The sequence below is a fragment of the Coregonus lavaretus genome (assembly GCF_964263955.1).
Source record: "Coregonus lavaretus genome assembly, chromosome: 19".
In the NCBI taxonomy this organism is placed as follows: Eukaryota; Metazoa; Chordata; class Actinopteri; order Salmoniformes; family Salmonidae; genus Coregonus; species Coregonus lavaretus.
Genome location: NC_140006.1, coordinates 32183102 through 32208613, shown reverse-complemented (window position 1 = coordinate 32208613; position 25512 = coordinate 32183102). Strand labels below are relative to the sequence as shown.

The 25512-nt window shown below is 42.2% G+C and overlaps 1 protein-coding gene and 1 pseudogene across 2 annotated transcripts in view; one reads left to right on the top strand and one right to left on the bottom strand.

Moving 5' to 3' along the window:
- Positions 1–5145, top strand: part of LOC311146699 (glypican-1-like) — a 138472-nt pseudogene extending 133327 nt beyond the window's left edge. The window contains exon 10 of the transcript in view: positions 4445–5145. The product of the transcript in view is annotated as a glypican-1-like (transcript). The remainder of the gene's footprint in view (positions 1–4444) is intronic.
- LOC311146713 (protein FAM227A-like) overlaps positions 1–25512 on the bottom strand; it is a 36236-nt gene that overhangs the window by 5898 nt on the left and 4826 nt on the right. The window contains exons 5-14 of the mRNA XM_084183266.1: positions 22728–22826; positions 22500–22604; positions 22198–22327; positions 21768–21988; positions 21221–21314; positions 20917–20999; positions 20556–20742; positions 18630–18771; positions 16244–16316; positions 15862–16019 (exon numbers count right to left, since the gene is read on the bottom strand). Of these exons, the coding sequence (XP_084039392.1) occupies positions 15924–16019; positions 16244–16316; positions 18630–18771; positions 20556–20742; positions 20917–20999; positions 21221–21314; positions 21768–21988; positions 22198–22327; positions 22500–22604; positions 22728–22826 (1230 nt within the window). The 3' untranslated portion in view covers positions 15862–15923. The remainder of the gene's footprint in view (positions 1–15861; positions 16020–16243; positions 16317–18629; positions 18772–20555; positions 20743–20916; positions 21000–21220; positions 21315–21767; positions 21989–22197; positions 22328–22499; positions 22605–22727; positions 22827–25512) is intronic.

The following is a 25512-nucleotide window of genomic DNA, read 5'->3' as shown; positions in this document are numbered from 1 at the left end:
ATAATGTGATATGTTCCATCATTACATTTTTTTTGCACACAACAACATTTGATTAATACAATATTTAAATCAGTCGTCTTCCTCAAATGAAGGGGATGATGACGCAATCTTTGCAAGAGGGAGGGAATCTGATTTCATTGGTCGTCAACTCATGGCTCAGTCATTTCATTCAGGATAAGTGGAGTTAGCCGTGAGTTAGCCTGCCCCAGAGCAGGTTAGTTCTGAAGGATTCGTTGCCATAGAAATTTAGCTGGCTAAAAGGTGAGGCATTTTTGTGTGATCGGTTATCCCAAGTTAAACTCAGAGTTGACCAAAGTTACCTCGCTAACTCCTCAAATCTGGTTCTTAGGATACCCCTCTGGTCCATAGACAGCTTACAATCTACAGCTGTGGAAAAAATTAAGAGACCACTGCACATCTTTCTTAAATCAGCATCTCTACATGTATGACAGCCATTCCATTCCAGTGTCTGTTGAATTCCAACACAGGCACACCTCATTCTACTGAATTAGGTACTGATTAGGTGATCACATGAACCAAATCTTATTTAATTAGGAAAAGTATAAAAACCACTGCTGTGGTCATCACTATCCTCTTGCAATAGGACCAGCTGGATGGCAAAAACTGTGCTAATAGTACCTCAAAAGTAATATTTATCAAAAACGAACTATTGACCATGCCAAAAGAGTTGAAAAGGAACGTTTTGAGTGAGGAAAAGAGGGGTTCAATTCTGGCTTTACTGGCAGAGGGATACAGTGAGCGTCAGGTTGCTTCCATCCTTAACATTTCAAAGACGGCGGTTCATAAGAACAAGGTCAAGCAGCAGACATTGGGGACAACAAAGCTACAGACCAGCAGAGGGCGAAAACGACTCTACTGACCGGGATGACCGCCAACTCATTCGAATGTCACTCAACAACCGAAGGATGACATCAAGTGACCTACAAAAATAATGGCAAACGGCAGCTGGGGTGAAGTGCACGGCGAGTACAAAACAGGCTCCTTGGGGCAGGGCTGAAGTCGTGCAAAGCTAGAAAAAAGCCCTACATCAATGAGAAGCAAAGAAGAGCCAGGCTGAGGTTTGCAAAAGACCATAAGGATTGGACCGTAGAGGACTGGAGTAACGTAATCTTCTCTGATGAGTCCAATTTTCAGCTTTGCCCAACACCTGGTCGTCTAATGGTTAGACGGAGACCTGGAGAGGCCTACAAGCCACAGTGTCTCGCATCCACTGTGAATTTGGTGGAGGATCGGTGATAATCTGGGGGTGCTTTAGCAAGGCTGGAATCGGGCAGATGTGTCTTTGTGTAGGACGCATGAATCAAGCCACGTACAAGGTTGTCCTGGAAGAAAACTTGCTTCCTTTTGCTCTGACATTGTTCCCCAACTCTGAGGATTGGTTTTTCCAGCAGGACAATGTGCCATGCCACACAGCCAGGTCAATCAAGGTGTGGATGGAGGACCACCAGATCAAGACCCTGTCATGGCCAGCCCAATCTCCAGACCTGAACCCCATTAAAAACTTCTGGAATGTGATCAAGAGGAAGATGGATGGTCACAAGCCATCAAACAAAGCCGAGCTGCTTGAATTTTTGCGCCAGGAGTGGCATAAAGTCACCCAACATCAATGTGAAAGACTGGTGGAGAGCATGCCAAGACGCATGAAAGCTGTGATTGAAAATCAGGGTTATTCCACCAAATATTGATTTCTGAACTCTTCCTAAGTTACAACATTATTATTGTGTTGCTTAAAAATGAACATGAACTTATTTTCTTTGCATTATTCGAGGTCTGACAACACTGCATCTTTTTAGTTATTTTGACCAGTTGTCATTTTCTGCAACTAAATGCTCTAAATGACAATATTTTTATTTGGAATTTGGGAGAAATGTTGTCAGTAGTTTATAGAATAAAACAAAAATGTTATTTTTACCCAAACACATACCTATAAATAGTAAAACCAGAGAAACTGATAATTTTGCAGTGGTCTCTTAATTATTTCCGCAGCTGTATATGTAATTTTGTAATTTGGGTAAACTATCCCTTTAATGATGTGGGGGGGGTGATTCTTAAAAAACAAACAATAACCTAATAGCAGGAACAGCACCATCTAGTGGTCAGAACCTGGTACTATCAGGATGTGGGATGGGACATAAACCCAACAACTTAAATTACAAATTTCTCTGAACAGGGGGGGAAGAAATCATCACCAAATTCACTAAAAATATATTACATAGGATGAAGAAACAATACTCTTGAGCCACAGCTCCATACTACTTGTCAAACAGAGAATTGATATTATATACTAATTGTTGGGGTGAGATTGGTGTGGGGTGTGGGGTGTCTAATGGTGGCTTAGAAAAGAGTTTGGTCCAAATCGGATGTTAGGTACTATATTTATTCAATATTACATTAATCTTATAAAATTTAAAATGGCCAATTTGGGTGCAAGGAGTTACGTTAATTTCTCAGAGATTAAAGTATATTTCAACAAAATAAATGTTGTAGGAAGGCTAATTTGATCAATTTCTAACAGAAACAATTTCAGAACAAACTGAGATGGTGGGTGTCGAAATCCTTTCTTGTGCTTTTTTACATGATAAAGTAGACCTAGAGAGAGAGAGAATATTTAACAAGCCTATCAGCAGTGAAGAGTTAGCTCACATGATTTAAATAGACATCGCTATTTCAGTGCTATTTTTATAGGATTGAGCTGGAGTTGCGGGCTAAAAACCTTGGCCTAAATTGTTATGCCATTTGTAATAATTGAGGTCAGATTATTATTATAATGTTTTATTTTATTGTGCTGCATTATGTAAATCTCATTGTGTGAACACTGGCACTGGGGCTTGAACCTGGGAGAGACTATAAGGACACTGCTGACCTGCAAAACAACTAACCAAAATCTAAAACTGAGCCTTACTAGAAACTTGAACCCTAACCTTAACCCATCAAATGCCTGATTCAAACGCTGTTTGTAGTTAAGAATTATAAGGGGATAAGGAATTAGAGAATATAAAGCTTTTGGAGTAGTTTCATAGCTGTGATACTAGCTTGTGACCAGGTTGTGACACAGTACGAGAGACGGGACAGAATCATTGAGTGCATGTACAGTTTAGCAGCATCTGTTGACATTTGAAATTTACCAGGTTGCGTTTTGCTGTTCCATATACTTGTTTTCTTTGTTTTTTGAAGTAAATGTTAGATTCAATAATTATTCCTAAGTATTTAAAATGTGACACCACCTCAATCCTCTGTCCCTTTATGTTACCTCAGGCTGATGGGTCTGTTTCTGATGGAGAAATACATGCAGACAGTTTTTGTTATGTTCAATATTAGACATAAGTGGTCCAACCAGTCAGCTATTTTGGGAGAATGCTGATGGGCCTATAATTGGCCACATCAGTTGGATCTCCAGCCTAGAAGATTGGTGTTATGACAGCAGATTTCCAGTCGTCAGGGAACACTGCTTGTTTAATTGATAGATTTACCAGATGAGTCACTGGAGAGCACAGGGTGATGGAGTTTTTCTTAAGGAGGGCAGAGTCATTTCCATACTAAACGTCTGTGCCTTGGAGTTTTTAAGATTAGTTAGGATTTTCATTATCTCCTGCTCAGGCACTTCAGCTATGTTAAAAACAGGAGAGGTATAGTCAGGTGAAGTGATCACTTTATTTCTATGGCCAAATGTTACTGTCAGGTTCTGTTTAAAGAAATTGTTAAATGTTGAGTTAAAATTCCTTGTATTTTCCTGCTTTGCTTTTACACCTTTTTTGGATAATGTGTTGAGATTTTCCCATAGACGTTTAGTATTTCCTCTAGCTTGGTTGATAAGACCAATAAAAAAGTTGGCTTTGGCCTTTCTAAGCTTGTTGACAACTTTATCCTTAAAACAGATCCTGAAAAAAATCCTCATGTCAGTACTTACACCTGTTTTCAGAGCAGTTTTGAGGACAAAGTCTCAAACGGTATGCTGTAGGAGACCTGCTTTTTGTCTTAATCTCTTTTTGGTTAGCTTCCTGGTAATCAGAGTCAGATTATGATCTGATATTCCTGTAATAAAGTTGAATGATTTTGTAATCCTTTCTGGATTGTTGCTGAAAATAAGATCAATTTGAGTTTTTGAAGAAAGTGTGATTCTAGTTGATCCATTAATCATCTGGGCAAAGTCATATTGACTAGTGACTAGCTTTTTTGTATTTGATTTATTAGCCCAGTTGAAGTTAAAATCACCAAGTACATGTTTTCACATATGTAGACACTGGTATGGCGGTGGAGATTGAAAAGTGGTGGAATTGCCCTGTGAGATTAACATTCTTACTGATTCTCTTCCACTTCAGTATCACTGGCATAAAAGCCTGAGAAACGTTTTGTTGCTATACCATACAGATCTGATTCTATCTCTAAAAATGTATTTGTTTTTCTTCTCTGTCTCTGTCCCCAGGTGATGATGTCAGTGGTTCAGGAAGTGGGATGTGCACAGATGAAAACTGTCCCCGGGGCCCGCGCCTCATGGCCCCCAGCACAGACAGACCCAAAGTGTATGCCTACCCTCCGGAGAACAAGAAGGTTGTGAAAGCATCAGCTAACCACAACCTCCCATCCATCGCCCTCTACCTGCTCTCATTTGTCATGTTGCTGCTCCGGCGATAATTGACCGGGTATTCCACCAATCGGGACTGAGTTTGGGACATGGGGGGCAGGACGAGGGGTGGGAAGAGAAGAGAAGACGTCGGGGGGTTACTTACTTACTTTGCCAAAAACAAAACAAAAATAACGAAAACAAAAACGAATGGACTTCCTTTTGGTCTCGGATAAGAACAAAAATAGAGTAATGAGTATTATATTATTCATAGATTTTTTGGTTCTGTTCTTGTCTTTTATTTTATGGTATACGGCACCACTAGAGCTGGTCTTTTCAAATGTTTATTTAGTTTTGTTTTCTGGTGTTTGGGTTCTCTGAGATATATGTACCTAAGACATGTTCAGAGTCAATCTATAGACTATAGAGATATACAGGATGTTAGTGTTGGTTGACGCTGTGTAGGTGGGACTTTTCAGTCGCGCTGAGCCAAACGTTTGTTTTCCCACTCATGTAAACAGCCTTTATGTCTGAGGAGATTATTTATTTATTAAAAACAGAGGAAATAATACCCCCCGGAGCGTCTTTGGGCTCCCCAATATTTATAGAAAAAGTACTTCTATCCCAAATTCAAATGAAATAAACTATTGATGAGTTTTAAGGAGGATAATCTGGCCCCGGGGGTTTCGGTAAGGCCCTGAAAACCTCTTAGCATTAAACCCACACATCACATGGCAACAGTGAGAAAATTAAAACGCTTCACATAAGCAGTTTTTTCTTCTGCTTGATAATGTAAAGCTGTAACAGTAGTGATCATATTCACACAGACATGATCCTTCCATCCCTCTATCCTTCTGTTCTTCCATCCCTCTATCCTTCTGTTCTTCCATCCCTCTATCCTTCTGTTCTTCCATCCCTCTATCCTTCTGTTCTTCCATCCCTCTATCCTTCTGTTCTTCCATCCCTCTATCCCTCTGTTCTTCCATCCCTCTATCCCTCTATCCCTCTGTTCTTCCATCCCTCTATCCTTCTGTTCTTCCATCCCTCTATCCCTCTGTTCTTCCATCCCTCTATCCTTCTGTTCTTCCATCCCTCTATCCTTCTGTTCTTCCATCCCTCTATCCCTCTGTTCTTCCATCCCTCTATCCCTCTATCCCTCTGTTCTTCCATCCCTCTATCCTTCTGTTCTTCCATCCCTCTATCCCTCTGTTCTTCCATCCCTCTATCCCTCTATCCCTCTGTTCTTCCATCCCTCTATCCTTCTGTTCTTCCATCCCTCTATCCTTCTGTTCTTCCATCCCTCTATCCTTCTGTTCTTCCATCCCTCTATCCTTCTGTTCTTCCATCCCTCTATCCTTCTGTTCTTCCATCCCTCTATCCTTCTGTTCTTCCATCCCTCTATCCTTCTGTTCTTCCATCCCTCTATCCTTCTGTTCTTCCATCCCTCTATCCTTCTGTTCTTCCATCCCTCTATCCTTCTGTTCTTCCATCCCTCTATCCTTCTGTTCTTCCATCCCTCTATCCTTCTGTTCTTCCATCCCTCTATCCTTCTGTTCTTCCATCCCTCTATCCCTCTGTTCTTCCATCCCTCTGTTCTTCCATCCCTCTATCCTTCTGTTCTTCCATCCCTCTATCCCTCTGTTCTTCCATCCCTCTATCCTTCTGTTCTTCCATCCCTCTATCCTTCTGTTCTTCCATCCCTCTATCCTTCTGTTCTTCCATCCCTCTATCCTTCTGTTCTTCCATCCCTCTATCCTTCTGTTCTTCCATCCCTCTATCCTTCTGTTCTTCCATCCCTCTATCCTTCTGTTCTTCCATCCCTCTATCCTTCTGTTCTTCCATCCCTCTATCCCTCTGTTCTTCCATCCCTCTGTTCTTCCATCCCTCTATCCCTCTGTTCTTCCATCCCTCTATCCCTCTGTTCTTCCATCCCTCTGTTCTTCCATCCCTCTATCCTTCTGTTCTTCCATCCCTCTATCCCTCTATCCCTCTGTTCTTCCATCCCTCCTCCCTTCCTTCCATCTTCCCCAGAGCAGATCTGTTTCTCTAGGCTTTGGTGGCTCTATAGGACCAGATGGGAATTTGTTGGAAACATAAAGCACATTACAGTGTTAGTGTGACCACAGTAGTCCTCAGTATTGACACTATATTAACTGTGTATGGCTGTATATGGCAGTATATTGGCAGTATATGGTAGTATATGGGCTGTGTGGGTGTGTACTGCCGTTTGTTCTGTCTCAGTGGAGGCTGGTGGGAGGAGCTTTAGGAGGACGGGCTCATTGTAATGGCTGGACTGGTATTAATGGAACGGAGTCAAACGTGGTTTCCATATGTTTGATGCTGTTACAATTATTCCATTCCAGCCAGTACAATGAGCCCGTCCTCCTATAGCTCCTCCCACCAGCCTACTCTGTTCTGTCTTCAGATAATGGACCTTGGTCGACATAATAATAATAATGTGTTACTTTCTTGCTAATGACAGACATTTTATGGTACCTATGATGAATACTTTTGGACAGAGCCAGCCAGCTACAGTGGAGTGGGTTTTACATACTGCACTAGAACCACTTGTTGTAAAGCAGACTGTGTACGTGTCTCTGACCGACCATTTCTCTGTTTGGACTGGTTGACTTAGGGATTGGAATTCTGTGATGATCACTCAAATAGCTTTTTCTCTCCTCTCCTCTCCCTTTTCTCATCTCATTCTCTTTCTTCTCACCTCCCACCTTCTTTCTCTCACTTCTTCTCACGCAGTGCCTCTCTTCCCACTCCCTCTCTCTCTTCCTCCCAGGCTATTTTTCATGTAATACTATTCATCTGTTATGAAGACCTGCAAATTGTTCTCCAATGCTTTTACATGACAACATGGCATTATGGCAATGACACAGGGCTTCATCATACTGCAACATGATTGGGATATTATGGGAATGTTGTGGAAGGCCTTTGCTGATGAAAAGCTTATAGCCAGGGAGGAAGGATGTACTTCAACTTAGTTCAAATAATTGTCAAGGCTCTCAGTGTTAGACCACTGTGTGGGAGGGATGGAGGTATGGGACATTGTGTGTGTGTGTGTGTGTGTGCGTGTGTGCATGTGTGTCTGTGCGCATGCATGTGTTTGTGTGCGCATGATAAAGAAGGTTTTCTTGGGCTTATTCAACAAGATGGAAACAGATAGAAACGTATTGTATAGAACTGATTCAATGCTTTACTCCACATGATTTTAAAAGCATTGTCTCTTGTACAGCAATAGATTTCTATCCACAATGTTGTGGAAATTTCCCGTAGACTGAATAGGCCCCCTTAGGGACGGATAGAGATGTTTTGATACGGTCTGTGCTCGTCAATAGCCGACATCGAAAGTGCAATCAATGAGGAGATTGTGTAAGAGTCATAGGCTGCAGACTTCTAAGGCCACGAGATTGGAGAGAGATAAGGTCATACACTAGAACTGAGGTCTTCAGCCTATGACTCTTACACTAGAACTGAGGTCTTCAGCCTATGATTGTACTGTAGAACTGAGGTCTTCAGCCTATGACTGTACAGTAGAACTGAGGTCTTCAGCCTATGACTGTACAGTAGAACTGAGGTCTTCAGCCTATGATTGTACTGTAGAACTGAGGTCTTCAGCCTATGACTGTACAGTAGAACTGAGGTCTTCAGCCTATGATTGTACACTAGAATGAGGTAGCAAAGCAACACGCCCATTAGGCCTACACCTTTTGGTTTCTGAGGCAGGAAATTCGAGAAGACACACAGGAACTGACATGATCCCATTCAGAACCATAGAGTTCAGAACACTCAAGTAGGAGGACTGCAGTAGCTATCAAAGCCGGTCCTGGCGGACCCCTTTGTATCCAGGTTTTCCTTCCAACCTTCACACAATTATATTCCATTGATCTGAAATGCACTACATTATTCAATTGGTAGATTGGGTGAAAAACATACAAGAGTCCTCTTGGACCGGCTATGAACCTTGGTCTCAGAACTATTGAATAGGTTACATGTGTGAAAAGGCCTAGAAACAACCATTATGATACATTTTGTGACACAAGGTAGTGCTCTGATAAAGAGCATACCATGTGAGCTTGTGTAGGGGTCCCTGGTTTTAAACTGCCCGTATCTGCTGGTGTGACTGCCCCGCAGTGACATTCCAATGCAAAAAGACAACTAACCACTTTTACTCACGACGACTTCACTCACTTTCAATGGACACACTTCGCAATGCCACCGGACAAAATTTGCACAACCCCCTTACTCCCCCTCGTCTCTCCTCCAACCCCTCTCCCGCTCTCATCTGAATAGTTCAAAGTCCACTGCCTCTTTTTAAATGCTGCACTTTTATGACGTAAGAGGCCTAGGTAATCGATAGGATGGCAATCTGCACAAACACAGAGATCAGAGATCACAAGATGGTGGATCAATAGGCGAGTCGACACTCCATATATGTCTATTGATTAGGATTATGCATATGCAGATAGATATGGACCCCTGAGATAGCTGCAGTCTGAGAAGGGTGAAATAGCACAATGTCAGTCTTGGGATGAAATAATATTTGAAATCTTTCAAACACTATGAGCATTTGCTCTAGCCTGCCTGGGGTTTTGCAGATGGGCGTGGTTTGCAGTTATGGGCCTATTATGTTGTCCATTAAGCCAGGCCAGGCCAGCTCAATCAAGCACAGATAAAGTATTTGAAATTATTTCAAATATTATTTGAGCCTAGGTCTGATATAACCAGTGGCCCTGGACACAACTCTTTCCCCTTCACAAGTTGAATGTGGCAGGCATTTCTGAAAGGTGACGATTTGAAAGAAAACCATAGCATTTCTAAAAAAAATGTAAACCTTTGGAGAGTTTGTGTTTATGGTGATGGTAGATGCAAGAAGAAAGAGTTTGAATCAATGTGTAATTTGCTGTTGTTTGAACCTTGTGTCAATTATATACGTTGTAAGATTTTCAAGATGTCCTGTGTTATGTTCATTTCGTGGTGGATTTTTGTGTCAGTGATATTCTATGAATGCATGAATTAATTAACTTTATCGACCCCCAGAGGGGAAATTCCAAGACAAGAGGATGCCTTGACAAACCAGCAGGAGAGTATTAGAGAAAAAAGCAGGGTTCACACAGACACAAAAAAAATCGATAAGCTTGTTAGTCAACAATACATTTTAGTCTAGGCCTTTTTCAAGGGAGAAGGCCAGCCTCACTTTTACCTTCTTCACCATCTTCTAGCAGACTGGAATGAGCACCGCAGTAAACATTACAAGAAATGATTTGCTTGGTGCAGGGATTTTGACTGTAACAGGAATCCATAAGTCCTTTCCCAACCTGTCTTTTCTCTCAGTCACTCATCACGTCAGTGTACAGTTTCCATATAATTACAAAACAGCTATTAAACACATTGTTGACAGTAAACTGGATTGGAACGCTGTGTACGTTTCACTGCCTTGGGGTGGTAAACTAATAAAACTGAAACAGTCCGATTTAAATGCACTTTGCCCTTTTGATAGCACTACAGTCCTCACCCATTACATATTTTGATTTCCATAATAAGGTTACAGACATGTATTTTCTTGTATGAGTAGTGATTTATGCAAACTGCAACAGTGTAACACCCCTTGAGGGACTTGAACCCTGGTCTCCCAACGAATATGCAGAACTGCTAACCGTTGCTCCAATAAGGGTTGAAGGATACTTCAGGATTTTGGCAATGATGGCAGTTATCTACTTCTAGCATGCTAGCAGATACCCATAGACTTTCAGTCATTGCGCTAACGCTAGTTAGCAATTGCACTAGCGCTAGTTAGCAACTTCCTTCAAACTGCACACAGAGATATAAAAATGGCATCCACGAGTTCATCTGACTCTGGGGAAGTAGATAAGGGGACTCATTGCCAAAAAGAAAGTTACCATAAACAGTGGGACACGCCAGACAGCCCTTTCCACCAAATGTCTGAGATTACTCCCAGATCGCTTTAAGACACATGACCAGAGAGAGAGAGAGAGAGAGAGAGAGAGAGAGAGAGAGAGAGAGAGAGAGAGAGAGAGAGAGAGAGAGAGAGAGGAGAGAGGAACACAGGTCAACCCAACATCCGCTCGACTGCTGATGTCAGAGCTAACATCTGCCATAAGGTCTGTCTGGTCAACAGGGACCAGCCGCTAGCCGGTAGCTACACTGTGTGCTAAGAGGTTTGTCTTGTCTGTGTGGATGGACAGTGCACTAGCCACTAGCTTTCAGTTCATCTCCCAGGGAAGTTTTGGCACATTTTACTCATCGATGATGCTCTGGGAGTTCTAGTTCATAGAACATTTCCTCTCTGTATTCCTCCGAGAACCAAAGAGAAGACGAACTTGTGCTGTTACTCAGTGTATCATTGAAAGCACTTTTATTCAGGATCATAAGCATAGGAACACTGAGTAAGTTTGATGAACAAATGTCTGAATGTAACCTAACCAGCTCTCTCTCTCTCTCCTAGTGAGAAAATGTCAATCCCAGGACAGAGCCACACTGACATTGCTTACAGCAAAAACATTGTTTGATGTCACAACACCAAAGGAATTGAAAAGAGCCAGACAGGCACCAGCTGTGTCTCATTCTGTGGTGTAAATCAATCATTCTAAATGCTTTACACTGAGCTCCATACCCTTTGGTTATTTTTCTCCCAGAGTCATGAGACAACTAGTGTGTGACCCTGGCCAGACCCAAGGGTGCATCAGTAGGTGCTAGACAAGCGTACGGTTGCAAAATTGGGGTAACTTTCCCTAAATTCCCAGGTTTTCCACAAATCCCAGTTGGAACATTCACCAATCAGAAAGGAATAGACAAAAAAAAAGGTCTTCTAACCAGGATTTCTGGAGAAGCAGGGAATTTTGGTAAAGTTACCAGAACTTTGCAACCTAGACAAGAGTCAGTTATGAGAAAGGTCAGGCTGAATCTTTTAAAGCCTGCATAGATGATCTGATAAGAATGCATGTGTGCTCAAACCACATTCTGCTACAAAACATGATTAACTGCAGGTTTGTTTATTAGATAGGAAGAAAATATTCAGGTTGCCCTACTGATCATAATACCTCCCCACTGATTCTGTCTAGCAATGTTTAACTGCATATTATGATGATTGGACATTTTGACAGGACTACGCATCCATAAACACACGCACACACATACACAAATGCACAACTAAGGCAGGCACATATGCGTGTGTGCACGCACGCACGTAAACACACATACCACCCTCACACACTCTGTTCTCTGCCGTGCTGAATGGACAGCCTTGCTGGTGCCTTGGCCTATCGTTCAGTGCTTTTATTAGTGACTTCTGACTCACCGCAGTGGTACAGCCTTCATATCTGAAATATCAGCCCTCCAGGCCAAAACACTCGTCAATAGAATCTCTCTCTCTATCAGAGCATGTCTAGGACCCTAGACATGCTCTGATAGACTCAATTGTACTGGAAGTCAAAGAGTGGATTATACCAGTGTACAAGAGGATGAAGGATTCTTCCCTATTAAAGGAGATATTATGTTATGAAAACCAGGTCAACGAGGACAATGATTCGCTTCAAGTACTGTACTTTTCAAAGCAAGGTAAGTACTGTAGTCTACAATGGAGTTTCAAGATGTCGTGCCCACTTATGAACAAGCTATTCCCATTTATGAACAATCTCTCCCTAACTCAGAAGGGCACTGTTCCATTGTAATCATCATTGTTTCGCAACAGGTGCATGGGGGTAAGGCTACAGCTGTGACCTACAGCAGTGGTTCTCAACTGGTTTTGCCTCGGGACCCAAATTGAACCAGGTTGTCTCAGTCATGACCCAATATTCTCATTGCGAAAAATAATTGTCAAAATACAATCTGGAAAACTATTTTTAATGCTATATTGATAGAAAACGTAGCAATTATATGACAAGAGAACTACATTCCCACTTCTTTCATTGTCAATAACTAAATTTTGCCCATATTCTTGATGAAGAATGTTAATAAACTGACTAGTTTGAGACCACAAAATCCACCAAAATAGCGCTGCTAATAGTTCTATATTGAAAATGATGTGATTTGAAGAAAAATGTTTCAAAGATTAAATTCTTTTTTTAAAATAGTTCATTATCAATGCTACACACTTTCTAACTGGTTTAAGTCATTTATGTTCAGAATGGAGTATTTTCTTCATAAAAAAAAGAAAATCTAAATACAGTGGGGAGAACAAGTATTTGATACACTGCCGATTTTGCAGGTTTTTCTACTTACAAAGCATGTAGAGGTCTGTAATTTTTATCATAGGTACACTTCAACTGTGAGAGACGGAATCTAAAACAAAAATCCAGAAAATCACATTGTAATGATTTTTAAATAATTAATTTGCATTTTATTGCATGACATAAGTATTTGATCACCTACCAACCAGTAAGAATTCCGGCTCTCACAGACCTGTTAGTTTTTCTTTAAGAAGCCCTCCTGTTCTCCACTCATTACCTATATTAACTGCACCTGCTTGAACTCGTTACCTGTATAAAAGACACCTGTCCACACACTCAATCAAACAGACTCCAACCTCTCCACAATGGCCAAGACCAGAGAGCTGTGTAAGGACATCAGCGATAAAATTATAGACCTGCACAAGGCTGGGATGGGCTACAGGACAATAGGCAAGCAGCTTGGTGAGAAGGCAACAACTGTTGGCGCAATTATTAGAAAATGGAAGAAGTTCAACATGACGGTCAATCACCCTCGGTCTGGGGCTCCATGCAAGATCTCACCTCGGGGGCATCAATGATCATGAGGAAGGTGAGGAATCAGCCCAGAACTACACGGCAGGACCTGGTCAATGACCTGAAGAGAGCTGGGACCACAGTCTCAAAGAAAACCATTAGTAACACACTACGCCGTCATGGATTAAAATCCTGCAGCGCACGCAAAGTCACCCTGCTCAAGCCAGCGCATGTCCAGGCCCGTCTGAAGTTTGCCAATGACCATCTAGATGATCCAGAGGAGGAATGGGAGAAGGTCATGTGGTCTGATGAGACAAAAATAGAGCTTTTTGGTCTAAACTCCACTCGCCGTGTTTGGAGGAAGAAGAAGGATGAGTACAACCCCAAGAACACCATCCCAACCGTGAAGCATGGAGGTGGAAACATCATTCTTTGGGGATGCTTTTCTGCAAAGGGGACAGGACGACTGCACCGTATTGAGGGGAGGATGGATGGGGCCATGTATTGCGAGATCTTGGCCAACAACCTCCTTCCCTCAGTAAGAGCATTGAAGATGGGTCGTGGCTGGGTCTTCCAGCATGACAACGACCCGAAACACACAGCCAGGGCAACTAAGGAGTGGCTCCGTAAGAAGCATCTCAAGGTCCTGGAGTGGCCTAGCCAGTCTCCAGACCTGAACCCAATAGAACATCTTTGGAGGGAGCTGAAAGTCCGTATTGCCCAGCGACAGCCCCGAAACCTGAAGGATCTGGAGAAGGTCTGTATGGAGGAGTGGGCCAAAATCCCTGCTGCAGTGTGTGCAAACCTGGTCAAGACCTACAGGAAACGTATGATCTCTGTAATTGCAAACAAAGGTTTCTGTACCAAATATTAAGTTCTGCTTTTCTGATGTATCAAATACTTATGTCATGCAATAAAATGCAAATTAATTACTTAAAAATCATACAATGTGATTTTCTGGATTTTTGTTTTAGATTCCGTCTCTCACATTTGAAGTGTACCTATGATAAAAAATTACAGACCTCTACATGCTTTGTAAGTAGGAAAACCTGCAAAATCGGCAGTGTATCAAATACTTGTTCTCCCCACTGTATATATATATATTTTTTTACTCAGACACCCGTGACCCATTCAAAACCTCCCGCAACCCAAATTTGGGTCGTGACCTGCCAGTTGAGAATCACTGACCTATAGTATATCAGATAATAAATCATACCATCATCGCCAATTCTCTGATCAGTTTTACTTTTAAAAATCATTATAAATAACATTACATGAGCAGGGGGGACCTGACCCTAGAGCAGCACTCCTACTCTCAGAAGCTCTGTGAATACATGCCCAGAACAATAATCTACATTGTTTGTTATATAAGTTATAAACTCAATTTATTGTTTCAGTCCTTCATTCACACCTGTCTTTGAGGATTACAGTGTAACCAAGCAGCCTTCAACTGTAATACCAGAATGGCATAGCTGACTGAAAAATCCCCTTAAAGCAGCAATCAGCAGTTGAAACAATAACAAAGCGTTCTACCCACCTGTTTTGGTAAAAAGCTGAGGGATGGGGCTGGAAAAATTTAACCACTCATATCTATAGACAGAGCTATGGATGCAAGGATTGACCATCCATGATATATTTTGAGGCTATATATTATTTGTTTACATTTACTTTGTTTACAAAACAAGCTTATATATTTGATTGTGATGGGTTACAACAGTTGAACTAAGTTCATGAGACATTTATATGTTATATTCTTCAAGAATCAATGGGTACATATCATTAATTTATAAGCCCAAAAATGTATGTAGCAACAGCAGATTGCCCCTTTAAAATCCACTTTAAAACATTGATTTAAGAATAGCGAGATACGGCCAAAGATACAGAAGCAAAGGAATCAGTGTTGTTCAAACAAATCTCCTTAAATGGCCTGTGGACTCACCCTAGTGTGCCGCTTGGCTCAGAAGTGTGATATTTCTCCTTTTATATGTCATGTAATAAATATTTTACGATAACAAGTTTATATATCACATTCAGGGAATTCCAATGGCCGGCTGTCGGTCATTTGGTCTGTCTCCCTCTCTCTTTCTAGATGACACAGATCACGCTGTTAGCTAAGTGTTGTTGATCCAGCCCTCTGTTTGAGCTGGCGTCAGAGAAAAGCAACGTAATTTGTTTTCTTTATCAGTAATTAATGTCGTTGTCCTGTTTCTTACCATGAGTCATCATTTGATCCTCTATGCTTCATGTAATCAATCTACTGTGCTGTCTGTGTTGAGGGGTCTCGTCTGGGAGGTCAATTAAATATTGTCTATCATCAAGCCAAGATCTCTGTCCAAAATCCCAACCTATCCATATTTAATTTAATTTAAGTTACACTCTTCCAGTCTTTGTTTGTAATGAGTTCTCAGAGTCAACACCATTCAGACACTGGTGTTTTTAGCCATGTATATACCGCCACATTGTGCCTGTGGTAGTTCATTACAGCATTCCTGCACAGACAGCGTGTACCCTGAAGAGCCAAATACAATCAAAGCCAATACAGGTGAAGCATGTGTTTTTATGCATTACCGATATGACGGTAGTCAGGGTTCAGGTTCAGGGTTGACGGGTCACACCGTGGGGGTCAGGGGTCAGACTGTGGGGTCAGGGGTGACTTTGTCCAGCCCAGACACAGCCATTTCGAAGGCGTGCATGACCTCAGAGCTGGTCCTGGTGTCCTCTTCATTCTACAATAAGAATGACAGAACTGTCATTAAAGGGGTATACAGCTACTGTACTTGTAGCTACTTTATAGCTTATCTACCTTCATTCTACAGTAGTGAGGGCCCTGCCGCCCATTACTGAAATTCATATAGATCAGGTTAAGCCATACACTCTGTAGCACAACACAACAGTACCACCTTTAATACGACAATAGTGAGGACTCACAGGACAGTCATGTAGAACTTACAATGGTCTCTGGGACCAGTAGCTGGCACAGTCGTTTGATAGTTGTCTGCTGGGACAGGATCTTTTTCTGTTTCCTGAGTAAAAGAGAGAGAAAGGAGCGTCACCAATACAGGACAGTATCAAGCATGCTTTTGTTCACTTTATGTTCTATTGAAAATACAAAAAAAGCAAAGATACATTCGGGCAGAGAGTAACATATGAAAATATTACACAACATAAAACACTTATTTTCACAGGGGAGAAAACTGTTGAGCCTGAAAAACCCAGCAGGGTTGCAGTTCTCGACACAAACCGTTGCGCCTGGCACCTACTAACATACCCAGTTCAAAGGCACTTACAGAGTGGCGCAGCGGTCTAAGGCATTGCATCTCAGTTGCACCCCTCCTCAAAAACCCTACACTCGATCCCTCCGATGTCAACAACTACAGACCAGTATCCCTTCTTTCTTTTCTCTCCAAAACTCTTGAGTGTGCCGTGCCGTCTCTAGCCAACTCTCCTGCTATCTCTCAGAATGACCTTCTTGATCCAAACCAGTCCGGTTTCAAGACTGGTCATTCAACTGAGACTGCTCTTCTCTGTGTCACGGAGGCTCTCCGCACTGCTAAAGCTAACTCTCTCTCCTCTGCTCTTATCCTTCTAGACCTATCCGCTGCCTTTGATACTGTGAACCATCAGATCCTCCTCTCCACCCTCTTCGAGTTGGGCATCTCCGGCGCTGCTCACTCTTGGATTGCGTCCTACCTGACAGGTCGGTCCTACCAGGTGGCGTGGCGAGAATCTGTCTCCGCACCACGTGCTCTCACCACTGGTGTCCCCCAGGGCTCAGTTCTAGGCCCTCTCCTATTCTCTCTATACACCAAGTCACTTGGCTCTGTCATATCCTCACATGGTCTCTCCTATCATTGCTACGCAGACGACACACAATTAATTTTCTCCTTTCCCCCTTCTGATAACCAGGTGGCGAATCGCATCTCTGCATGTCTGGCAGACATATCAGTGTGGATGTCGGATCACCACCTCAAGCTGAACCTCGGCAAGACGGAGCTGCTCTTCCTCCAGGGGAAGGACTGCCCGCTCCATGATCTCGCCATCACGGTTGACAACTCCATTGTGTCCTCCTCCCAAAGTGCAAAGAACCTTGGCGTGACCCTGGACAACACCCTGTCGTTCTCCGCTAACATCAAAGCGGTGACCCGATCCTGCAGGCTCATGCTCTACAACATTCGCAGAGTACGACCCTACCTTACACAGAAAGCGGCACAGGTCCTAATCCAGGCACTTGTCATCTCCCGTCTGGATTACTGCAACTCGCTGTTGGCTGGGCTCCCTACCTGTGCCATTGAACCCCTACAACTTATCCAGAACGCCGCAGCCCGTCTGGTGTTCGACCTTCCCAAGTTCTCTCATGTCACCCACTCTTCCGCACACTCCACTGGCTTCCAGTTGAGGCTCGCATCTACTACAAGACCATGGTGCTTGCCGACGGAGCTGTGAGGGGAACGGCACCTCCTTACCTTCAGGCTCTGATCAGACCCTACACCCAAACGAAGGCACTACGTTCATCCACCTCTGGCCTGCTAGCTCCCCTACCTCTACGGAAGCACAGTTCCCGCTCAGCCCAGTCAAAGCTATTTGCTGCTCTGGCACCCGAATGGTGGAACAAGCTCCCCCACGACGCCAGGACAGCGGAGTCACTGACCATCTTCCGGAGACACTTGAAACCCTACCTCTTTAAGGAATACCTGGAATAGTATAAAGTAATCCCCCCCCCCCCCCCATAAATAAATTTAAAAAAAGTGGTTGTCCCACTGGCTATCATAAGTTGAATGCACCAATTTGTAAGTCGCTCTGGATAAGAGCGTCTGCTAAATGATGTAAATGTAAATCTCAGTGCTTGAGGCGTCACTACAGACCCCCTGGTTCGATTCCAGGCTGTATCACAACCGGCCCGTGATTGGGAGTCCCATAGGGCAGCGCACAATTGGCCCAGCGTTGTCTGGGTTTGGCCGGTGTAGGCCGTCATTGTAAATAAGAATTTGTTCTTAACTGACTTGCCGAGTTCAATAAAGGTTAAATAAAAATGTTGTCTTGCCCATTCACCCTCTGAATGGCACACATACACAATCCATGTCTCAATTCTGTCAAGGCTTAGAAATCTTTCTTTAACCTGTCTTTTCCCCTTTATCTACACTGATTGAAGTGGATCTAACATGTGACATCAGTAATGGATCATAGCCTTCACCTGCATTCACCTGGTCAGTCTGTCATGGAAAGAGCAGGTGTTCTTTATTTTTTGTATACTCAGTGTATATCTTACAGTGTATATCTTACTACAGTAAGATATACACTGTAGTGTTGGGCTGTGGTGTTGGGAATGTTTACTGTACCTGAAGTTTTCGTAGTGCTCGTCCAGCTTCCTCTGGTTGAGAACATAGAGATCCTTGGAGTATTGGCCCCACATGGTCCTGAGGTCCCTGCGGTGGGCCACAGAACGCTCCTGGGCATGGCTCAGAATGTCCCTGTATGTCACTGACCCAGCCGTGACATCACCATGGGGTCAAGGAAGGAACACTGGCTGTGATGTCATGTACAGTGCCTTCAGAAAGTATTCACACCCCTTGATTTTTTCTGCATTCTGTTGTGTTACAGTATGAATTTAAAATTGATTAAATAGAGATTTTTTTTGTCACTGGCCTGCACACAATACCCGATGTCAAAGTGGAATTATATTTTTAGAAATTTTTACAAATTAATAAAAAATGAAAAGCTGAAATGTCTTGAGTCAGTAACTATTCAACACCTTTGTTATGGCAAGCCTAAATGAGTTTAGCAGTAATAATTTGCTCAACAAGTCACATAATAAGTTGCAATAATAGAATTTAACATGATTTTTGAATGACTAGCTCATCTCTGTACCCCACACATACAATTATCTGTAAGGTCCCTCAGTCGAGCAGTGAAGTTCAAACACAGATTCAACCACAAAGACCAGGGAGGTTTTCCAATGCCTCGCAAAGAAAAGTACCAATTGGTAGATGGGTAAATAAAAGCAGACATTGAATATCCCTTTGAGCATGGTGAAGTTATTAACTACACTTTGGATGGAATATCAGTACACCCAATCACTACAAAGATACAGTCGTCCTTTCTAACTCAGGAAGGAAACTGCTCAGGGATTTCACCAATGGTGAATTCAAAACAGTTATAGAGTTGAATGGCTGTGATAGGAGAAAACTGAGGATGGATCAACAACATTGTAGTTACTCCATAATACTAACCTAACTGACAGAGTGAAAAGAATGAAGCCTGTACAGAATACAAATATTCCAAAACATGCATCCTGTTTGAAACAAGCCACTAAAGTAATACTGCAAAAAATGTGGCAAAGCAATTCACTTTTTGTCCTGAAAACAAAGTGTTATTTTTGGGGCAAATCCAATACAACACAATACTGAGTCCCACTCTCCACATTTTCAATCATAGTGGTGGCTGCATCATGTTATGGGCATGCTTGTAATCGTTAAGGACTGGGGAGGTTTTCAGAATAAAAAAGATACGGAATGGAGCTAAGCACAGGCAAAATCCTTGAGGAAAATATTCTTTAGTCTGCTTTCCACCAGACACTGGGAGATTAATTTGCCTTTCAGCAGGACAATAACCTAAAACACAATGCCAAATCTACACTGGAGTTGCTTACCAAGAAGACAGCGAATGTTCCTGAGTGGCCAAGTTACAGTTTTGACTTAAATCTACTTGAAAATCTATGGCAATAGCTGAAAATGGTTGTCTAGCAATGATCAACAATCAATTTGACAGAGCTTGAATATTAATTAAAAAAAATAATGGGCAAATGTTGCACAATCCAGGTGTTGGAAGCCCTTAGAGACTTACGCAGAAAGACTCACAGCTGTAATCGCTGCCAAAGGTGCTTCTACAAAGTATTGACTCAGGGGTGTGAATACTTATGTAAATGAGATATTTCTGTATTTCATTTTCAATAAATCAGCAACAATGTCTACAAACATGTTTTCACTTTCTCATTACGGGGTATTATGTGTAGATGGGTGAGAGAAAAATATATTTAATCAATTTTGAATTCAGGCTGTAACACAACAAAATGTGGATTAAGTTAAGGGGTATGAATATTTTCTGAAGGCACTGTATGTGGATGAGGGCGGCAGAATGGCAAAAACAGGAGCACCCTAACTTCATCAACAGAATTATCTATGGTGTACATGGACACACACATACACATTTACACACACGCATGAACGCATGCACCCACGCAAGGACGCACACTCATATACACACACACATTCCATTATTATAATTGTGAGGATATGGAGGCAGCTTGCTGATCTCGGTCCTGACCACCAGTACGTCCTGTCCCACCTTAGGGTCCATGTGGAGAACACGCATGTAGTACTGCACCAGAGGACTGTTGCCATACACGTTAAACACACTGCGCTTAAACGCCACACCCGGGTAGGCTACATGGGACTGGAGGAGAGGGGGAGAGGGGGAGAAACAGTGGGAATGAGAGAGGGATATGAAGGAGAGCGGATGAGAGAGGGGGAGAGAGAAAAAGAGAAAGGTGTGTGAGAGAGAGAGAGAGAGAGAGAGAAAAGATAAGAATGAGTATGAATGCTGGACTGTGTGAAGTGCCAGTCTGACCTCTCTGGTAGGTGTCTGGTTGGCCTGTCCAGTCAGGGCCTTCAGGTCTGTCCCTGTGATGTTCACTGAGCCCACGGTCTTCTCTGGAACAACCACAACATCACACACAGCCAACAACAGAGAGACAGGGGAGAAAAAGAGACAAGAAGAGCACACAAAGAGCAAGTTGAGTTCTGGTGAAGTCAATATCACTAGCAAAGACATATGCCATGAACCTCAAACTAGAATCTAGTCCATGCAGAGAAACCACTAAACACAGACTACATTTGGACTACTTACGCTTACCAAAGACAGAGAGGTTTACCTTCCGAGCCTGACGTAGTACTGGTTGTGTTAACTGTGCTTTTAGATGGCTGGCTCTCCAGAGTGGTGTGACTACTACTGGTCAGCAATGAGCTCTGAGACACACATATAATGGCATCAGTTCTGATCAAAAGATGTCCCACTGGGCACAGAAGTAATTTCAATGTCTAGTTTTGATTTACATTTGGTTGAGTTGTCAACTAACGTGAATTGAACGTGAAATCAACAAAACATTTCACCATGTCATTGGATTTAGGTTAAATGTTGGGTAAAAAAAGACTAAATTCCCTTACGTTGAAGACTTTTTGCAAACCTAATCAGTTTTCCACGTTGATTCAACATCATCACATTGAATTTTGTTGTTGAAATTATATGGAAACAACTTTGATTCAACCTGTTTTTGCCCATTGGGGTGTTTGTGTGTGTGACTGAGTATTTGTGTGTGTGTGTGTGTGTGTGTGTGTGTGTGTGTGTGTGTGTGTATGCATGCGCATGTAAGTGTGCGTGCTTGCATGCCTGCGTGTGTTTGACAAAATGAAGAGACTGACCGGTTTCTTCCTCAGTAGAGTGGTGGCACTGCTGGTCAATTTACTATGAGAGGGCTCATCAACATAGGCATTGGAGAACATAGTGTCCAGGAGAGACAGACATGAGTCACTCTCTTTCTCATTCCTTTTGCTCCCAGACACAAACTGTACATGAGTGGCCTCCTCTGGCTCCAGAGCCTCAAAGTCCCACTTCTTAAAAACATCAGGGGCAGGACAGATACCTGAGAGAGAGAGAGAGAGAGAGAGAGAGAGAGAGAGAGAGAGAGAGAGACAGAGAGAGACAGACAGACAGACAGACAGACAGACAGACAGACAGAAATAAAAAAAATAGGGGTAAACAGTGTAAGAGAATACTAAAAGAAAGAGAGAGAGCGGGTTGTGTGATTTACGTGTGTATGTATGTTTTCTCAGTGAGTGTGTGCAGTGTCACCTCCTGTCCACTGGTAGGCAGTAAAGCACAGTGGGATGAGGAAGGTGTCACTGCGGATAGTTCTGCAGGACTGAGGGAAACAACAGCAGAAGCAGCAGTACAGGGTCTGGGCCAGGGTACTGGGGAACTCCTATAGAGGAGGAAAGAGATTAGGAAATAGTTTTGACTATACTCAGTGTGAGATATATGTAAAATATATATACATTTCATCTGTGAGTGCTCAGTTGAATCTTATAATATTGTATGTTATGTGCATGATCAATCTATCAACTTGCACGTGAGTGGAGAAATATAGGCATTACCCTGAGAAACCACTTGCCACTGCGTGATGTTAAACTCTGGGTCAGGATTCGGATGTAATTCTCTGCGATTCGTACAAACAGGCTGTCCTGTATGCGTGTGTCTGGCTGGAGAGCAAAAACATTGCAGCCTTTAATGTAACACCACTTGTGGTTTAAGTCTGTTGGCAACTGCACTGCACTAGAGAATAAACACATATGTGCGTAAATGGGACTTTCTGTCAATCTCACCTGGAAGTGCTGTAGAAACAGCCACCAGAAGGAGTCGATGACAAAGTCCTCCATCATAGAAGAAGACAGAATGCTTTGGAACACTGCCTTGTACCTGGGCTACAGGACAGGATGGGGATGAAATGTTTTCAAACATTAGTCAGATAATTAGAATAGTTTGCTGACAATGTTTGAGATCATATTTGAATTTGAGAATATGTCTGGCTCTGACAAATGTATCTACTTTCACAAGTTCATGTTTATGAGCCATACTCTGTTTCCTTAGCCTGGTCCCAGATTTGTTTAACTACATGTTTGGTGTGACAAAGACCATAGTAGTTAGTAACAAAGACCAAACAGATCTGGAACCAGGCTACTGTTTCCTTTCTTCAAAGTGAGTAATGAAAAACAATAAAACACTGATCCCCCCTACCAAATGAAGAAGGCTACAGTATATGCCTTGTAGTCTAGCGGATAAGAACCAAATATAACCGGAGATCGTTCCACTTTATGATACAAGTAGCAAACTTGGTACACTAATACTAGATACCTTAAGAAACATTTTAAAGATTGGAGGCAGTCTGGGAAGCACGTCAGTCAACCAGAGCTTCATGGGGGTCATATTGAGGTCATTTTGACCATAGTCCAGCAAAAATAAAAAATAAAATAAGAAGACTGACAGAGCCACCAAATTCCACAAACAGCTGGGGCATGTCTAAAGAAGTATTTTTGGCTATAGTGCCATCACAGACTTTGTCCATTACCACCCCTGGCGGCCATTTCCAATATGGCAACCAACAAACTGCATGGGACCTTATTGGAATAGATTCAGTTAGCCATATCTGCATAAATAATTGGCAGTGGTTTAAAGTACTTAAGTATAAATACTTTAAAGTACTACTTAAGTAGTTTTTTTTTGTATCTGTACCTTACTTTTTATATTTTTTAGCCAATTTTTACTTTTACTTCACTACATTCCTAAGAAAATAATGTACTTTATAACTCCATTCATTTTCCCTGACACCCAAAAGTACTTGTTATATTTTGACAGGAAAATTGTCCAATTCACACACACTTATCAAGAGAACATCCCCGGTCATTCCTACTGCCTCTGATCTGGCGGACTCACTAAACACAAATGCTTCGTTTGTAAATTATGTCTGAGTGTTGGCGTGTGCACCTGCTATCCGTTTCAAGAAAGTAGGTGTACGTCGCGGTTCACAACTTCACAGGAGAGCCAAACATTTTTAAAAAATCTAAATGCGTTTTTTGGCAGAAATGCCTTCTGGAACATGTGAACTTTCATGTGCCTTAATAACAAACTTCTATGCCAATCTGTAAATACGAATACAATTGTTAAATTACGAGCCTAGTTGGTTAAACCACAGAAAAAGACAGCAACCTTCCCACTAGCCATTATTGGTTGAGATAATGAGTGGGCTGGACATGCTGAGAGAGGAGTTCGGATTGGTCTGCCATATAGAAGGCTTCTGTCTATTTGAGCTGGTCAGTATGTGTAGGTAATCCTGTCTAACGCAGCTTTTTTTTTAAATGTATTGTATAGTGGAGCTGCATAAGTGTTGCTCTCCACTTTCTGGAGGATCGAGTTTTGAAATCAGTGGAATTAGAGTATGATAGCTAAAGAGATGGAGAAAACCCCTGTCTCCGGATTACATCTTCAAACTAAGGGCAACCATGGCATTGTGACAGGGAGACGCATCCATCATGCATGATGTATATGGGTAAGATAGTCTAGCTAGCTAAATGTTCAGATATTACATGTTTCTAATTTTTACAGAAAGTGGTTAAAGTGTACTGTACATTTCAAGTTAAAGTGTACTGTTAGCTAGCTAGCTAACGTTAGCTGGCTGGTTCGCTAGCTAACATTACGTGTATGATGTTATTATTTGTATCTCAGAGCCGTTTGCTTTGCTAGTTAGAGCCTAATGTTAGCTAGCTAACATTGAACCTGATTGGTTAGCTACCAGCAGATTCATGCAGGGTAGTAACGTCATGAGTTGGCACTATGGTTAATTGTTTAACTAGCTAACGTTACGTGACGTGTATGATCTTACACGTTGTTTACCTAGCTAGGTTCATTGTTTACCTAGCTAGCTAGCTACATGTCTTAACAAAAGACTCCACTATGCAAGTAACCATTTTGGGTGCATTTGTAAATTCAGTCTGAGTATGCCAGAGCGCAGAATAACTGATGAATTTACGAACGCACAACACCCGTTGAATATAGTAAGCAGGACAATAGAACGAGTCAAAATCCACCCAAGGCTGAAAAACGGCCAAAGAACGTTGGCTGAGCTGGAACACTAGCGCGAGGCCATAGCAAATGAATTTAAACTAACCTTTGCAGAGCCTCTTCTGACTGGAGTGATGCTTAGAATTCCATTTCCCTTAAATGGCACCATTTTTTTATCCCTTATTATTTTACCACTTCAATATGTTCTTAGGACAAAAAATTATAAAACTTGTGTAGAAAGTAAACATCGACACCTCGATGGTGTCAACTGTGCTTATGTCTGCATAATGAGGAAGTAGGGAAAAAATTACAACTTCTGACTATTTATGGTCTAGTGATCCATGACAACCGAGCTCGCTGCCCAGACTTACATAATTACGAAGAGGAGATTCTCCTGATTAAAATGGTGTCCGACTTGAAAAAATCTAAATATACACATTGTGAGATATTTGGCGAAATAGACAGACCTGTCCTTGTAGAATTTCCCTACAGGGAAACAATGGGGCATCCTCAGAGTTCCAACAGTAATGTGTAATTTCTGACACCTTGAAA